The sequence below is a fragment of the Protopterus annectens genome, chromosome 6.part1 (genome assembly GCF_019279795.1).
Source record: "Protopterus annectens isolate FY-2018-M chromosome 6.part1, PAN1.0, whole genome shotgun sequence".
Taxonomy (NCBI): Eukaryota; Metazoa; Chordata; order Ceratodontiformes; family Protopteridae; genus Protopterus; species Protopterus annectens.
In genome coordinates, this window is record NC_056738.1 from 475,063,156 (window position 1) to 475,082,600 (window position 19,445).

Genomic DNA, 19,445 nt, shown 5'->3' on the forward strand with positions numbered 1-19,445 from the left:
GAAAAGCAGCTGAACAGAGATATTGCTCAATGCACCATATACTGGCACAGAATCTAAAAAAGCCACTTCACCTTCTTCAAGGTGAAGAGACCTCAAAGGTGATTATATTACGTAGAATAGCTACATGGGGTAAATGCTCATGCAGTGGGGTGCAGGGGTAAGTATTTAGATACATCCGCATGCAGTGGGGTGCAGGGTCAAGTAGAATAGATACATGAGATGCATCCCCATGCATTGGGGTGCAGGGTAAGTAGAATAGATACATGAGATACATCCCCATGCAGTAGGGTGCAGGGGTAAGTAGGATAGATACATGAGATACATCCCCATGCAGTAGGGTACAGGGGTAAGTAGAATAGATACATGAGATACATCCAATGCATTGGGGTCCAGGGGTAAGTAGAATAGATACATGAGATACATCCTCATGCAGTAAGGTGCAGGGGTAAGTAGAACAGATACATGAGATACATCCCCATGCAGTAGGATGCAGGAGTAAGTAGAATAGATACATCCCCATGCAGTAGGGTGCAGGGGTAAGTAGAATAGATTCATGAGATTCATCCCCATGCAGTAGGGTACAGGGGTAAGTAGAATAGAAATATGGGATGCATCCTCATGCACTGGGGTGCAGGGGTTTACAACCCACAGAAAACCATATTTGGTTGCTTATCTTTTTCAGCTCAGATTTTTTTTTTCAGATCTTTTCCAAGCACCTAATCACTCTGTACTTCAGAAATCAAAATGTTATAGGTAGTGATTATGATGGCTGATAAAAAAAAACTCTGTTCAATCAAAAACAAATAGCAGAAAAATAACTTTTGCAGTACATTAAAATATGACCTCAGCGGTGCTTTTACTGTCATCATGTATCAGTTGTGGTTTGCACAAATGCCGATTGCTTCTCTAATGAGAATGTCATTTGTGTTATTTATTTCAGAATGCCAGTGTGGTCCTATTGACATCCTGTTTGTTCTGGACAGTTCTGAAAGTATTGGAGATCAAAACTTTGGAATTGCCAAAGACTTTATTCTTAGGGTCCTTGACAGACTAAGCACACAGGAAAGCGTGAAGGTAAGTCTCAAGGATGACATGTACAAAATCTTGTTTATAATTTATTTATTTAATCATAAAATCTTTAGCACAGTTTTGTTTGTTTGACTGAATATCCTTTCTATGTGCTACCACATTCGTTTGCCATCTATTAATGTATACCTGAAGTAATCGCATGCAAGCAATAAAATAACATAGTGGTGTCAAAGATGCTATGAAGCAGAGGAAAGTGCATAGGAAAATAAGTCTCTCTCTGCAGATCTTTTGCAAAGCAGTCATTGTATACTAACAATTTTTTATATGACCGTGGCCCATTTGCTCACTGTAGCCCCCTTTGTGTGGTTATATACTTTCTACAGTCAATAGGCATAGAAACTGGAAATTAATTTGAAGAGGAGGGAGGCTATAGTAGTTGACTTTGTATGTATTTACATTTTACATGCATACGTTGAATTACAGTATTTCTAAATTAAACATATTCCATTTTGCTGATAAAGGACTGTTCAGTAATTTTTGTCCAGAAGCTCAGATTTTGGTAGGTTACCTTCAGTATAAAGACAGCAAAATGTTTCTTCTCCTTTTGGCTTTTCCTGTTATGGGTCATCACAGCAGAACAACGTCCTGCAAAATGATTGGCAGTGGAGCCCAGCACGTAATCTTCCACTGAAGATACGGACAAGCTCACGCTCACACTCACACCTAGGGCCAATTTGGAGGGTTCAATCAACCTGCAGCATTTCTTTGGTATGTGGGAGGAAACCGGAGCACCTAGAGGAAGCCAACACAACCACAAAGAGGACATGCAGACTCTGCACAGAAGGCACCCCAGCTGACAATCGAACTGGAGAGCCTGTTGCTGTGAGGTGGCAACACTAACCGCTGCACCGCTGCAGACTCCCAAAAACAATGAAATATATCTGAAAAATGAAAAAAGCAGGAAATAATTTATTATTTTTAGGGAAGTAAATGCAGCACCCCCAATGTAGTGCATCTCCACTCCTTTGCTACTTATGTAAACTGACCATAAAATCACAGACTCTCAAGAGTAGGCTGAAATTTCTAAGATGCAAAAGTCTCGATATTTTTACACAAAATGTATTGATTGCAACTTGTGGTCTCGCTTTAGAATGTTTATCACCAATATATCACACTTCTGCCACAGAGCCATTTGTCACTCATGCAGACACTCCCTTAAAGACACTATCATGCATACACATGTTAAGTAAAGAATATATATTACAGGAAATGGTAACTATCATACAACACTGAGGCAATCTAATGGTATGTGATGTGAGTACAGTGTGATGAGAGCAAAGCATTGCATTTTGTGACTCTGTGCTTTGATACTATACTATATGGCAGTAATCATGGATAAAAGAAACTCATATGAGATACAGATGAATTGATGATAAACAGAAAAGTGTAACAAGAATAGCACAAACTAGTAACTTTCTGAATAATGCTATACTAGTGTAACACCAATGATCCACATTTTTCCTAACATCTCCCTACATACCACATTACTACTTTTATTTACTCAGATGTTACCCTGTGTCAGTATTCATGGTGCTGCACCAGTGCAGTTATTTACTCATGTGTTACAATGGGTTGTGATGCATGGTTCTGCACCAGCGCAGTTATTTACTCATGTGTTACAATGGGTTGTGATGCATGGTTCTGCACCAGTGCAGTTATTTACTCATGTGTTACAATGGGTTTTCATGCATGGTGCTGCACCAGTGCAGTTATTTACTCATGTATTACAATGGGTTGGCATGCATGATTCTGCACCAGTGCAGTTATTTACACGTGTTACAATGGGTTGTCATGCATGCTGCCACATCACTGCAGTTACCTACTCATGTGCTACAATGGGTTGTCACATATGGTGCTTTTTAATTCAGGAAGTAAGCTGTCATCCAGCTACTAAATCAGCAACATTCCAGTATAAAGATATACAAAATAATAAATAATTAATCCTTGTAACTTTTGGACTTAATTTCCTTTTTCTTCCAAATCAACAAAATTGCAATATAAATAATAATGCATGCTTGTAACTTTTGTACTTAATTCTCTTTTTCTGCCAATATCTGGTTATGTAGCATATTAAAACAAATTCTGCAAGTGTGGCTAATATGTAACTAAACTAAATAAATATAAAAATGGATTCAAATGAACTCAGTTAAGCATAAAATGTTAAGTTTCTGTTGTAACATTTTGCAGCAGTGTGCAGAAATCGCCAGGTATAATTGTGTACAGTGAAATGTACAACAGTTCCTGGGAAATATTATTGCTCCTACTTAAAAAAAATACAATGTACATGATATTTCAATTATTCCGTCACAATGATTACTGTACTACTGTTCATCTCAATCTAAGGGAGCTATATTAAACTTATTTTCCAAGTACTGGTGTGGTATTAGTAAATGTATGTTTAACTCAATTGCAAGTAAACTTGATAATGTACTCCAAGGCTATACAACCTTGAGGTATGTAAAATTATGAGCAGCACCCATATGAGGTACAGTTTTTGGTCCCACATTACTCCAAGCTTCATCCTCAGGATTCATTCTACCTTTTGTTCCCAAAGAAAGAGCCATCACTTAAACCTTTGCATAGTTTGGCATCCTATACCCCACCTGTAGCTATGGTGTAGACAAGCACCACATTATGGTACATGTATTCATTATAACATTTGTTATGCACTATTTAGACATATAACAAAAAGGCAAACTTTTAATAATGATCTGCAAACATGCACTGGTGCATTTTGCATTCATTGCCTTTTCTAATTTAAAGCAAAATGCCATATCAGCTCAATAACTTATGGTTAGGTAATGTGCTGGATTAAGTGCACCTTAGACACTGAATGGTTTTCAAACCACACACATTTTTTTTGAGCATACAGGAATGCTCATGTTCTTCTGTATTCACAATCCTAGTTTAATAGCTTTCAGGCTGCTGTCATTATACTCCAACAATGTACGTATCCCTCAGTTGCAGCCACTTAAATGCATACACCTCAAATGTCCTGTTGTGATTGAGATAAAATGCCCACAGTAAGGTTTTGAAATTATCTTTTCACAAATGCACACCAATTCTGAAAAGACAGGCTGTTTAAACTAAACAGACAAGAAGATAAGTTACAGTCATCCACAGACATACAGACAGAAAGCCTCCATTCCACCCAACAGTTATAACAAATTTAATAAGTACATCTCATCTGATTGTGATACAAAATAATACCTCTAACCTTCTTAGACTAAGAATGTAGGTAAATGGCAAAAATTAATAGGGGACAAAGGCCAAAGATTTCTCTTATATACTTAGAAAGCTGCTAAATAGTAATTCTTTTTTTTCATAATCTTGCATTTTGTGAATGACATGAAGTCAGAAACCCAAATATCTGTCAATGCCAAAAATATTAGAAGAAGCAAACCAAAACACATATAAAATCATGGGAATCCTGTGAACTCAGGGACAGCTGAAAGCTATGCAATTTCAACTTTGTTTCACATAAGCATTAGCCACAAATATTCCAACTTATTTTACACAAATGTACATTAGGAGAGAAGAAAATCCAGGTCTGAACACCATGGCTAAACACCACATGTAAATTTAGTGATGTAAAAAATAAAAAGATTAGTGCTTTCATGGCAGCAAAATACAGCTTCTTCAGACCATTTCAGAACCTAGTAAATCATATTCTTACACTAAAATTTAAAAATCTAATTAACCAATTCATATTATTAAACATTGACCAAATATTCAATCAGATACCATCACAAACATCTTTTACATATTATGACAGTTCCAGAATCAGGTTAACAGTCAATAAAATACAGGAGTTCATTCATGCTCCAAGAAAATTCACTGTTGTCATAAATATGCAGTAACAATGTTCTTCTAAGGGAGATACTAGCTAGTAGCCAATAAATAATTGACATTCTCTTCAAAATCCAATACCAAAACAGCTATTGTCACTTCAGATATGAACCATTCTATGCAACTTACTACAATCAAGTCAAAAGATCATATTGAGAACTGGCACAACAGTTAATGCTTCAGCCACACAGATGCAAGGTACAGTGTTCAACACCTGCACAAAACAACTGTTTCTATTGGTTTGGCATCAGTTTAAACTCTGGCTAAATGAAACAACTAAACATAGATTTTTTAAGCATTTCAGTAACAAGTGGAGCACCAAACCCACAAAGCCCACACACTGCATATCCACATTGCATCACCGTGCAAACCAGGGCACACCAAAACAATGCAACTCCCATTACATTCACATACAGTCACCAAAAATAAGAACTCCTAATCATGACATTATTTCCAATGCCTCAACATATTCTATTTCATACGTCTTAATAGAAATATATATTATTTAATCAAACTTCACAAAACCTCCCAATAATGTTAAGAAATATATATATATATATATATATATATATATATATATATATAGGACTAAATAGACCATATGGCACATATAAACCACACTCAACAAAATCTGTTACTACTGTTCAGTTTTTTAATGGACATGATTTCAGCACTGGACTGATATTTTGTCATTAAGGCCCAGATATAGTGTGCCTGTAATGACAGAATCCATCTCAATTTCTTTACTTCGGCCTTATTGTTCACATCACCACCTCTTTTGACTATGAACAATTCCAATACTAAAAACTTAAATTTGAGGTGTTCACCACAGATCTGTACATGTTGTGCTAATATACTAGATTTTTTTCTTATCCATAATGTCCTCTACATGTTCCAGGATCCTCTCCTTAAAGGTTCTATTAGTTTTACCTACATAATAGGCAGTACATCTTGTACAACTGGCCAAGTACATTAAATTTCTACTTATGCAATCAGCATAAAAGAAGTCAACCTTTTGTCCAGTCCTAATGAAGACATAAGAAGTATAACTGAAAATATATTGACAAGCCTTACATCTATGACAAGAAAAAGTGCCCTGCTGTTCAGATCTAGGATAACCAAAATTGTACTGTTGTTTATACAACACAGATTTCTTCTAAGTGAAGTGCTGTTCTTAAATGCAAGCCTATCATCTATAACTTTTCTAATCTCTGGGCAATTTAGCAGCAAATGACAATTCTTTCTAATAATATCACAGATAATGCTGATGTAATTTGAGTAGGTAAGAACTACCTTATTGGTCCTACTTGACTCATACCTGTTAGTCTCAATCATATTAGTTCTTCTGAGGCCCTCTGAAAAATGTGGTTTGGCTATGGTAGCATGCATAGAATGTACTTGATTCAAGTTCATTTGGACATCTTTCTCTGGATAACCACTTGCTACAAATTCTGTACTCATACCATCCACCAGAGCTTTGTGTTCAGTATTAACACTGCAAAGCCTGCTGGCTGTGAAATACACATTAGCCTTGCAAAGCCAGATTTTTAACTGAGCAAATGATCAGAGTGTTAGTTAAATTCATCCATAAACAGCCCCCACCCACACCCAGCAAAGTTATAGCCATCTTATCATGCAAGATATACCTGGCTGTGGCAAAGTTATAACGTTATTAGAATAACCAATTTTGCATTACCATGTATTTGTGAAGGATATGAAGTCTGAAAACCCAAATGTTTGTCAAGATTTAGTGACTTTAGTCTTCAATGATTTGTCGCTAAACAAATAATATTATGCACAGACCAAAACTTAAGGCAAACTCAAAGATTGTAAAATCTGCAACAGATTCAACTTTGTTTACATACCAACTGTAGAAAGAAAGTAATACAGACTTTAAAATGCATATATGACACGCTGCTTTTGGTGTGTGTGTGTCTGTGTGTGTGTCTGTGTGTGTCTGTGTGTGTGTGTCTGTGTGTGTGTGTGTGTGTGTGTGTGTCTGTGTCTGTGTCTGTGTCTGTGTCTGTGTCTGTGTCTGTGTGTGTGTGTGTGTGTGTGTGTGTGTGTGTGTGTGTGTACACAAAGTAAAAAGAATAAACTCCAACAAAGGAATCCACAAAAAATATAAAAAACAACCAGGTCCACCACAGAATGAGGGTGACAATAAGGCAAAGACAATGAACAGATGTAAAGGAAGCTATTTAATCTACACAAGCACACCGACTGAGCGCTTTCACCAGATATACTGGTATCATCAGAGTCTTACAAAATCATTACACCCAGCTTATTCATTTATACAATCATTAAAACAAATTATTCAATTATAAATTCCTAAATTAATTAAATTTCTTAAAAAGATACATTCTAACTGACAATATCCAAAGTTACATACATAATAAAAGTATATGCATATGTATTGAAATGTCATATAAATCAAAACCCCAAACATATTAATATTCATTGACCCATACATAAAAAAATATATTTAAAAAATGTATGTATATTGCTATATATATATATACAATGTGAAATCTTTCACAATGTACAATAAGCAAACAAAGTAAAATACTCAATAATATGTTCAGTAGTGTATTTCGTTGTATATTTACAAACCCCCCAACATTAATTACATGACCCTAGAAGAATTTGTGTAAACAAACATAACACAATATATTAATCATTGACCTACCATGACCACCATGTAAATCTCTACAGCGATATACGCCTAAATATAATTGGCCCTGTGCTTCAGCAGAGGTTTTAAAGATATACTTTCGTTGATTCCTGAAGCACAGGGCCAATTATATTTAGGCGTATATCGCTGTAGAGATTTACATGGTGGTCATGGTAGGTCAATGATTAATATATTGTGTTATGTTTGTTTACACAAATTCTTCTAGGGTCATGTAATTAATGTTGGGGGGTTTGTAAATATACAACGAAATACACTACTGAACATATTATTGAGTATTTTACTTTGTTTGCTTATTGTACATTGTGAAAGATTTCACATTGTATATATATATATATAGCAATATACATACATTTTTTAAATATTTTTTTATGTATGGGTCAATGAATATTAATATGTTTGGGGTTTTGATTTATATGACATTTCAATACATATGCATATACTTTTATTATGTATGTAACTTTGGATATTGTCAATTAGAATGTATCTTTTTAAGAAATTTAATTAATTTAGGAATTTATAATTGAATAATTGGTTTTAATGATTGTATAAATGAATAAGCTGGGTGTAATGATTTTGTAAGACTCTGATGATACCAGTATATCTGGTGAAAGCGCTCAGTCGGTGTGCTTGTGTGGATTAAATAGCTTCCTTTACATCTGTTCGTTGTCTTTGCCTTATTGTCACCCTCATTCTGTGGTGGACCTAGTTGTTTTTTATATTGTGTGTGTATACACGCACGCACACATACTATAAAAAAACTTGATCCATATCACTTTGATCACATTCCAGCACTCTGCAGCTCACCCTATACTGTTTAATTTTGACAGGCTTCTGCTCATTGCAATCCTAAAGAATAATGTTGTATATTAAAGTGCTGTGCAGTGATTTGCAAAGATCTATTTATTTATTTAATTTAAAAAATGTTTCTTTACTTGGAAATAAAGTATTGTCAGCAGCTGTTCTAGTCCTGCACAAATGGTAGACACAAAGCATACAGAGGAAATGCAGTGTTTATCATTTAACTTTTTTCATTTATTTATTTAAACACAGTTCATTGATGCCACGGTGGTACAGTGGTAGTGTTGTTGCCTCACAGCAAGAGGTTCTCCTGTTTGATTCACCACTGGAGTGCCTTCTGTGTGGAGTCTGCATGTCCTCCCCGCGGTCGAGTGGCCTCCGAAAGCCATGTGTGAATGGGAGTGCCTTCACTGAAGGTTGAGCGTCGGGCTGGCAACTCGGCACCATAAAAAAAAAAATCTACTGCCAATCATTAGCAGACTAGAGTTCCGCTGTGGTGACCCCTAACCAGGAAAAGCCAAAATGACAAACAACACATTTATACACAGTTCATTAACAGTTATGTTTAACATATTAGGCAACCAAAAATTTTAGCAACACTAAATATAGCAATTGTATACTTTATTTTTGTTCAGCATTGCAGTTCTAAAATTTCATTTTATAATCTGGTTCTGAGTCTAAGCAAAAGTGTGATGCCATATAATAGGTCATTGGCAAATATAATGTGATCACTCCACAGGCCATTTCAAGCCTAACCAAAAATCCTATTCAAAATTTCCCTCTAGCCTCAAGGACAGCAAAATAAGATAGAGAGGTGAGAATTTCTAGCTGCCCATCCAATAATCTAGGTTTACCCTGAGGGTTGCAAGACTACTGATGTGCCAGACATGTAGTAGAAGTTTGTTTCTGAGGTGAAGGATATGTTGAGATATAAATATATGTCATACCAACATGTCTTATTTATCTGTTGATGAAGGTTTCCTTCCTTCAACTGAGTATTTGAGATAGCATGAAGTCTACAAGGGAAGAGGAGATCAAATAGGGGTGGATCTTATATTACATGAAAGGTTAGACACAGATCTCCTCAAGGGTCTCTAAGAGACTGAGCAGAGAAAGAACTTCCAGTATCCCATGATAACTAAGATTTTTGAATCCACTAATCTTTTTAGTTACAAATCTCTGATGTTTCCCAAGTTATGTTAATTGTTGAGCTAAATACATGCTAAAAGATACATTTAATTTAATAATAAGCCTAATAAGTTATGGGTAAAGGTGAGTTAAGACTTCTTTGGGTCTAGTGAAGATGCCTTTGGAAATTAGATGGGCCAGATAAAAGACTTTCTGAATTACTGTGGAGACATGATGGTCAAATAAGGAATTATCAACAAGAGTACCCAGATCCCTTACAACAGTGTTGGATTGGAGTGTGCATCTCCTGTAAGGCAAGTGAAACCGATGGTTTATTATGACATTACTGTTGAGATTAAGGAAAACACGTATGACATTTAAAAGTGAAAGGCTACCTTTATAAGTCTTAAAACATATTTGAGTACATCTTGGCATGCTCAGAAACATTTTTCCAAGACACTATTTTTTTTGCATTTATTGCCTTAAATTGTTTCCAAAGAAATTAATGTTCATGGTACCAGCAACATAACATATCATTTGAAAATTGCCTGAAAAGGATTCAAATATTTTGCATTTTTTTGAACATAGATATATGGCCTTTAAGGGAAAAGACTAGATATGAACATTTTGAATCTGGCAAACCATATGCTCATTTCAATGATATCGACCATCATTATTCACTTCTTATGCGATCCTATTCCCCTAAGTTATGCCTGCAAATGGTCCATCGAGATCAGTTCACTACACTAGTACAAATATAAATAAATAAAACCACAGAAAACATAATATAGTAGTCATTTAGTTTTAGATATTAGAGAACAGATGTGGGACCACCTGGCACATCAGTACAGAAACATAAATGCATTAACATAAAATGTGCAAGCTTTTTAGAATGAGCTTATGTTGTTCATACATCTTTTGTTTTCTAATGAGCGCACAGCGTGTGTTTTCACTTGTACATTTCTTACATTCTGTATTTTATAATTTTTTTCACAGTTTGATGACAGACAATCACGAGTTGGTGTTGTGCAGTACAGCCACGGGAATACACAAGAGATGGTTGCCATGGGAGACCCTAAAATACAAACACTGTCTGAATTAAAACTGTAAGTCGCCTTCTACTGCTTATGCAGCTGTTCAGTAACATGTTTGTATTCAAAGAGTCCGTGCATGTAATTCACATTCCATCTGTGGACAGATATTAAATTAATTTATTTTGGTGCTAGGTGTAAAAAAGGGAAAGCTATTTTCCTAGTCTTTGCTCAGTTAAGTATGTAATAAGAAGCACATTTTCCTAAACCAAGCAGAATATTTCACTAGTCACACAGTGCACAGATGCATATCTCTTATTCCATTTGTATTTACTGTATTATTATTGCCGAATGTATGTTCACAATTATGTTTAAATATCATTAAAGTAGTGATATGTCACAAAAAATATCGAGGAAAGAAAAAGAGAAGGAAGATTGCAAAAAAGGGAACATAAAAGACAAAAAGTTATTTCCTCACTGATTTTAGAGAGCTTAGAATTCCTAGAGCCAGCTTGAAACACCTGTCATTGTCTTGGCCACATCAAAGTTAACCAAATCATCATATCAAATGTCAAACATACAACCGCAACAAATAAAACAGCAAATAAATAACATTTACCATACCTAATAGTGGGGATGGGATGCAGAGTATTGTAACAAGCTAAAAAAATAATTATATATATATATATATATATATATATATATATATATATATATATACACATAACACATATACACACAAAACATTTTTTTCCACACTGGGCAAGCCCCTGACCCCTCACCCTCAACCTTAAAAATACACTAACTCCAAGGCCTCACTAATTCAAACAAGGCAGCACTGATGATTATCTGTAAAAAAAAAAAAAAATAGTTCCTAGCAAGCCCCTCAACATTAAAGCCTTCACCAAAAACTACCCATTCAATATCAAAGCCACTACATATCCCCACCATAAAATATATAAAACATATTCCTTCATTTTTTTGCCATTTCCACAAACCTCTGTTTGATACATTTTTACCTCATGAAAAGTGCTGTTTTCTTTGCATCAGTGCAAACTAACTAGAACCATAAGACCCTACTCCGTTTGAATGAATTGACATTTGTTCAGATGAACTGTAGTTAACATCAGTGTTAATCTGGCTAACAATGTAATCATAAGATTATATAGGGGCCTTAGTGCTTCCTAACAATGGACAGCACCCTCACTCCCAAGTATGTAGTTCTGACCCCTACCTTCCTTAGTGTAATTACATTAATGATCAGAATACTTAGAGGAAATTCAGCTTTGCCCTGCAGCACATCTTCATTTCAAAGCTCACCTTCAAATTATTATATACGCTGAATTGTTGTTCTTTAAACTGTTATCATAATCCTAAATTACGATTTTCTTCTAGATAAGGAAGTACTCTGTATAAGTAAGGAAACAAATATGTAAGAAACATATTCAGTAGGTTTTTGACAGGCTTACAATTAATGTAATAGTTCAGTTTTATCTGAATCTAGGAGTCTATTAACTTTTAAAGCAGCATTACAAACATTAAGTAGACTCTGGGAAAACCTTGCTGGGAAATTGTTTACATTGCTTCAGAGGGAATCTCCCAGGAATTAATTTGGAACCTTAGCATCTCATCTGATTTTTGATTTTTAATATTTATAAATGTAAAAGGAGTGTGTACACTTGTTAATTTTTAACCGACAAAGTTTTGATAAAGTGATTAACTTGAATAGTAAAAGCAGATGCCTTATTTAAAACTATAAGAATGCTGAGAATGAGTCAGTTGAAACTAAAGTATTATAGCACACAAATCAGTTTCTAGGGATTTATTTCTAATATGATTTTGGTGGTGCCAAGGTGGCTAATATTTTTTGTGTGTCTACTTTCTAAGAGGCAAACTGTTAAATGGAATACAAATGTTGTCAGTATTTTTCTAGTGTCTTTTAAGTTTGAACAGATCTGTGACAAAACAATACATTACTTTTCATTGTCAGTAGTTCAGTAGGTAGCACACTTGCTTTTGATGTTGGGATTTCAAAAGTCTATAGGTTCTATTCCCATCCCAACTGCATGGATTCATGTTATTCTGGTGCAGCCAGTTAAGGCTGTGAGCTAAGAGAGCTGATAACGAGCTACTTCCAGAAATTCAGATGTTTAATTCCCTCGGTCTTCATTTGCCTGTAGTGTGACCCTGAAGAAGTCACTTTACCTGACAGTGTTTGTGGTCAACTGGGAATTTTGGCTAGGCCCAAAGGTCCTTTGGACTGCAAGCCAAGCTTATTAAGTATTTATTACACTAATGATTTTTTGAACAGTATAAAATGACTTCAATAATACTACTGAAAAAAAATTTCTGTAGGAGGAAAGATTGCCTGCATCCTCCATGTCAGGTCTTCACCCTTTACTTGTCTATATTAACTCCAAGTTGTACATCTATGGGGAAATAGTAAACAGCCTTCCAAAAGTTAACTCTTGGAAGGCTGTGTTACCAAGGTGCTAGGGTTTTTATTAAAATAATTGCAAGTGTGCAGTGTGGTTTTCACTAGTCTAGTGGTTTTCATGTACTGGTTCTGTATGTGTTTTTTTGGGAAACAGTAAATACTCTGAACTGGGTAAAGCATTCCTTTATCAACTGCTACTTTCATCCACCAGCAGAACTAATATTCATCTGTACCTTCCTTTCACATTGCTAGCCAACTAATTTAAGGAAAGATAAACATACTTAAAATCCCCTTGCACAGAAAATGCTGAAATCAGCAAAACAGCTCTAACATAATTCACAATAGTAAAGTCTGAAAATTGCCAACAACAGAATAAAAAAACATGCACTTTAATACCAGTGGCAATCAAGAACTCATTCAATGTAATGAATGCAACATTATCATATCAGGAAAATCTACGTTTATATGTCAACTGTGTTTGTTTTTTAAACTCTAAGTTGACTCCAGAAGATAGGTAGGTAGGAGACTGAGGTAGGATTAAACAACATGTTCTGTAAGGTATGGTTTGGCTTTATAAAGCAGCCCAGGATTTTTGATTCTTTAATTTACTATGTAAGTAGATGCATTGGCCAGATTTTAAATTCTGGTCTATGATGACTTCAAGAAGTTTGGTCTGAGTAGCTTGCATCTTTAAACGTAATGCTATTAAGTGAAGTGGATTTTACATTATGAAGGAGGAAAGAGAATACTTTTATTCTAATTTAGGTGGAGCTGTGATTCGGTAAGACATTTTACTAGTAATGATTTGCTTGTGTTTGCATTTAAAGATGGTTTAGCAAATATGCAAAGCATACTAATGTTGGACCATATGTCTATTTAACAGTTATACAGTCTTCTATAGACATGTTTTTCATTTATAAATATGTTTAAAAAAGTAGAGGGTCCAGAATGGACCTTTGTGGGACAGTTATGGTTGTAGGTAAGAAAGAAGAATAGGAGTTTTGCCGTGTGATGCTTTGTGACCACTGACAGAGAGCTTTGAAATCATTGTATAGAAGAGTCATGCATGTCTGAAGTTGATAGATAATTTGGAAGAAGAGGGTGAGTAAAATCTCAAATGCTTTTCATAGGTCACAGAAAAGGGATGCTACTAGTTGCTCATGATTTCTGTTTTGACAGACCATGTTTAGGAAAGGTAGTAATACTGTTTCTGTAGTACACAGTACTTGAAAACCATGTTGTGTTTCAAACGTAGGTTAGTCCAATTTGGATGTGCTAAAATGTTATGTATGTACATTTCCAGAATCTTGGAGAAGAGAAACAAAACTGGAATTAGTCTATATTTACTTTTAGAGAGAAATACCTCTCTTATAGAAAGGAATGATGCAGTATTGTTCCCACTATTGTACAAATATTTTCTTTAATGATTGGTTTATTAAGAATAAATCAGGACAGGCACAGGTTTACAGAAATGTTAGATTAAAACAATGACAAATGCTATTAGGAAGGACTCATTAGATAATTCTGCGAAGCTTATCACCTTATTGGAAGATCTTGAAGCAGAGAGAGTTTGCTTCTACAAGGACAACTTGCATCTGAATCATAAGAGAAATAGGGAGGTTTAAAATACTATTACAAAATTGGTTAATTTTTTTTAGACTGAGTCTAAAGGAGTAGAACAGGTTCATCAAAATGCCGAAAATTTTTTATGTCTAATATCAGGAGTTTGAATAAAAAAAAAATAACAAAAGAACTGGAAGCAAGAATACCCTGGAAAGACTATGATGTCATACAAGTAAAACATGGTTCACTACAAAAAACAAATCAATGTGCCTACCTACTTACCTGGTTTTAAAGAGTGCCAGTGGTAGAGAATGAAGAAGGGGGGAAGGCATCTCAACTTTTAAGACAACTAAATTTATGTCTGTTACCATACTTACTGAAAGCTACTGCAAGCTGCTAGTTGTTAGGATAACTACCAGTTAAGTATTACTCTTTTGTATATGCCTCACAACCTAAAGTCTGAACAGGATACACAAGTTTTGCCAAATCAAACAGCACTGTTTTTTTAAACAGTTATAATCTCACTGCAGGGGACATAAATGCCCCTGGTGTAGACTGTGCCATCTTCCATGTCTACATTGATTAATTACATAACAGAAGGCAGCCTTCAGTAGGACTACTCACAAATTTTACAGGAGGCCACTAGGAAAGGCAAATCCCATGATGTAATTTAGCTTCACATTAGACTTCATGTTCTAAGTTGCTTTACTGAATGAGAGCTCAGGAAGTCAGAAATCTTCTGTGTAATTTGTGAAATTGTTCTACAGGTAGATAGATGCCATAAGGAAAGTGATCTTTTTTTAGAAATTCTAAGGAAATTCTTACAGATCTGATTTCACTTCTGTAAACCTCATGTTAAGGACATGCAGTTAGTAGATTGGCAAATTAGCAGGAATGTGACTGTGTGTGAAAGATGATTATTTTTTATGACTATTTATGACCTGATCAACAGGTTTGCCCCCTTTAGTAAAGTAAATGTAGAAAGGATTAGATTTCTTCCATGGTTGACCAAAGGTTTTGCATATAATATACATAAGAAGAATAAATTACAGAGGAAGTTTAAGAATTCCCCAAATATAATAAAGAAAATCATCTTGAACAGGTCAGAAAGATAATTTAAAAAGCTGGTAAAAAGAGCCAAGATTGCTTATGAGATATTGTGAGTGGATCCTTCCACTAACCTTAGCAAGGTGCTGCACTTATTGGAAGAATACAAGTTTTTGTATTAGTATAAAATAGAAAAGTTGCATGACTGTCAAATCATACACCAATGCATTGTACGAACACGTACACAAATGCATGGATCTCGCCATACCCAATAGAACCAAGATGCTCTCTGCCAAAAAAGGAAGCCAATCTGGTGGTGCCCTGCCATAAACAAACTCTACAACAGAAGGAGGAAACTGATGCAGAATAATGTGAAATCCCAAGACTGGAAAAACTCCCTTATCAACAAAAAGTTGAGATCCCTCATCAAATTCTCTAAAGCTGGCTATGAAAACAGAATTGCAGCAGACAGTAAAGACAACCACAAGGTCTTCTACAGTTATGTAAAGAATCTCCATGGCAATACCCAGATTTGCTCTGAGCTACTGCACAATGGTACCTTCTATGCCAAGCCAACAGAAATTGCCAATATACTGGCCGACAGATTCAGTGCCAGCTTTACCCCTCTCCCCCCAAAGGACCAATCACAATACCTGTAGATTGGCAGACACTCAGTATTACTGCTGCACAGGTTAAAACAGCACTGTCCAAGGCCAAGAATACAGCTTCTATGGGACCTAACAATATCCCTGGCTGTGTTCTACATGAACTATAGAGTGAACTGGCACCTCACCTGTGTGCTCTGTTCAATCACAGCCTCACCTCAGGCTTTGTCCCTACCAAATGGTGCACTGCTACAGTCATCCCTCTGCACAAAGTAGGACCGACTACAGACCCTGGGAACTATCGCCCAGACCTCCCAACTGTCCCGAATTGCTCGGTTTTTACCGAGTTTTGGGGTCCCAATTATGGGGTGCCACGATTCCCGAGTGGCACCCCTTCATTTCCGATTTTTAAATCTATTTATTTAGATTTCGCGCTTTCAGAGCTGACGTCATCACGTGCACGATGATGTCAGCTCCCTTAACCTGTCGAATTAACCTCAGGCATACGCGAGCGTCCATTTGAATACTCGAGTTGCCGTTTTGCCGGGCAAAGTCTACTTTTCAGCTATGTGGCATCCGTTTTGAATCTTGGAGTTGCCATTATGATTCTGCCGTTTCCACTTTCCAAGCAGATTTGCTTTTGTTTGAATACTTGGGGACTGCTGCAATCCATAACTGCACCGTGATTAGGAGTTCTGATGACATTGACAGGTAGTCGGGTACCCTTTTGCTTAAGGTTTCACAGTGTGTGTGTGTGTGTGTGTGTGTGTGTGTGTGTGTGTGTGTGTGTGTGTGTGTGTGTGTGTGTGTGTGAGAGAGAGATAATGTGAATATTTGTCTTTATATATGTATAGATGCATATTTTATAGGAATTTTTGAGGCCAGTGTATCTGTCGTGACTCATGGGTTTTCAATAACATCTACAAAATTATTTAGTAAATTAGTCAATTTTTTGCCATTGTTTGTATTTTCCCATAAACAGTTGCTTCACTCTTGACTGATCACTCATTACCTAGCAGGAGTAATGTATTATACACCCCAGTGTGCACTGAGGAGTAGCTTTTAAAGAAAGTATTTCTGATAGACAAACTACCTTGCTGTTCCTTTCCTTATAAACTGCATTTTGTTTGGAGGTTACATTGTTCAGGATGGAAATGAGTATAGTTATTTAAGACCGGCAGTATTAACACTTTAAAATATTTATTCTTAACTAAGGCCCATTGTTACACGAGAAACTAGCTTTATAGATGTATATAAGGAAAAGCAGTGTCTGAAGTAAATATTTTTAAAGTGCAGGTTGAATGCTGCTGAACTTATTTTAAATTATAACTTTTGCAAGATTTTTATGAGGAATATTTTGGAATTTTCTTAGCTGCCAGTTGTAAATGGACTGTTCTAGTTTCTTTGTTTAATGGCTGTACTGAATAATCTTTTAATTCCTTTCCTCACATTGTTTTTGTGGAAGGGCACCTGGTTGATTGATAAAAGTGTAGGCAGATTCTGACAATGGATTTATGTGTTTGATCCACTCAGGCAGAAATGAATGAAGGAAGGAAGCATTTTTCATTTAAAGAGACATAAAAACCACTTGCAAAGAGTGCTTCATGTTTTTGAGCTGTATATGAGTAAATAAACTCGTTGAACTTAAGACATACAAACGATTTTCAACATCAGAGCCAACAAAGAAATTAATACAAAATCTGCTGCTGGTGTCCTTTTAGCTCCAAATGTAAGTTCAAGCCAATTTCATCCCCTTTTAAGATTTATTCCTCTATATAAGTATTAGAGGCATAATTCATGTTATCATACCAGCACCACAAGCCTAAAAACTTATATTGTGCACTGATGCTATTTATGTATGCATGCATGTATATATACATTTGTTTTCTAATTTTCAATGTGGTTTATTTGTAATAATTGATATGGCTCAAGTTAACAACAGGCTGTTATTAAATATATCTGGGATTTCAACTGAGTGCATCACGTCACACAATTTTAGAGCAAGTTCTATTAGAATATGGAAATAACATGGTGAAAATCATTTATAAATATGGTATCACTGCCTTGACTGAGAAGGAGATGCTGATTAATTGCAATATCTGTGAAGTGTTTCAAGCAAAAAAAATAATCGTGACAGCAAGTTGTGTCAGAATTGGATTTGTCTAGTAGAAGCAGAGTAAAGGTACAGCAGTGGTTACGATCCACTACTGATGAATTCATTCCATCCGCTGAGATCAATGAGCATTCTATGAAACAGCTATTAATAAAAGACATGTCACCCGCTAGCCTGCAAATGAATGCCATCTCAGCTAAGCAATGAGTAAGCTGAAAAAATGGTTTATTCATATTAGGTACAACACATACTTAAGTTTGTCAGAATTGCTTTTGTTTATTTGTTGATGTGATACACATGTTTTGTTGAAAGACTGTAATGTCAGATGATCCACATCTTAATGCTTCAAACATCCACATTTTTAGAGGTTGTATGAGGTTCATTTACTATTGCTGAAAGATTAAGATATAGTGAATGTTTTAGCATTAGAGGTAGGAGTGTGTATCTGATTGCTTGTGGGTTAGGTTACAGGCTAGTTAAAGAGCTAGATATTGTGTTGTGTACATGTTGTTGTGAGGAGAGTAAGTGAGTGAGTGCATATGTGTGTGTGTGTGTGCCTGTTTGTGTAAAATGCCCCAGGTGAATATTCCTGGTGGCTAGAGGTACTCAGGCTCAAACCATGAACCTTGGGTACAGGTAAGATGAGCCTGAAGTCCCTACCCACCACCACTTCCAGATTTATGCCTCATATTTTTGTTCTGTTCCTCATAAAATCTGTGGTTTTCTGCATTTTTGTGGCAAATCAGTGAAGGATTGAATCCACTAAATAATTATAGGCATTTGAATTTCAGACTTCATATTTTTCAGAAATAAATGGTAACACAAAACCTTTTATTCTAGCATTTTTTGAGTTTATAAGATCAGTATTTGAAATTTCTCCATATTTTTGGGGGCTATATTGCCCCATTATTGGCTTTCTCCAGTTTTATTTTGTGCTAAGAGGTTGAGAGCTATGGTGAGAAGTGAGAAATTAATTCTGTATTCCTCCATTATTGGCTTTATCCAGGTTTTTTGTGCTAAGAGGTTGAGAGCTATGATGCTAAGTCTATTTTCATTGTGAGACAGTATTGATTTGTTTAGCAGATGTCTA

General features: G+C 35.6%; 1 protein-coding gene across 2 annotated transcripts in view; it reads left to right on the forward strand.

Annotated features, from left to right (window-relative positions):
- COL6A1 (collagen type VI alpha 1 chain) overlaps positions 1-19,445 on the forward strand; it is a 343,520-nt gene that overhangs the window by 291,152 nt on the left and 32,923 nt on the right. For both annotated transcript variants that reach the window (XM_044075923.1, XM_044075922.1), the window contains exons 30-31: positions 941-1,074; positions 10,556-10,665. In XM_044075923.1, the coding sequence (XP_043931858.1) occupies positions 941-1,074; positions 10,556-10,665 (244 nt within the window). The remainder of the gene's footprint in view (positions 1-940; positions 1,075-10,555; positions 10,666-19,445) is intronic.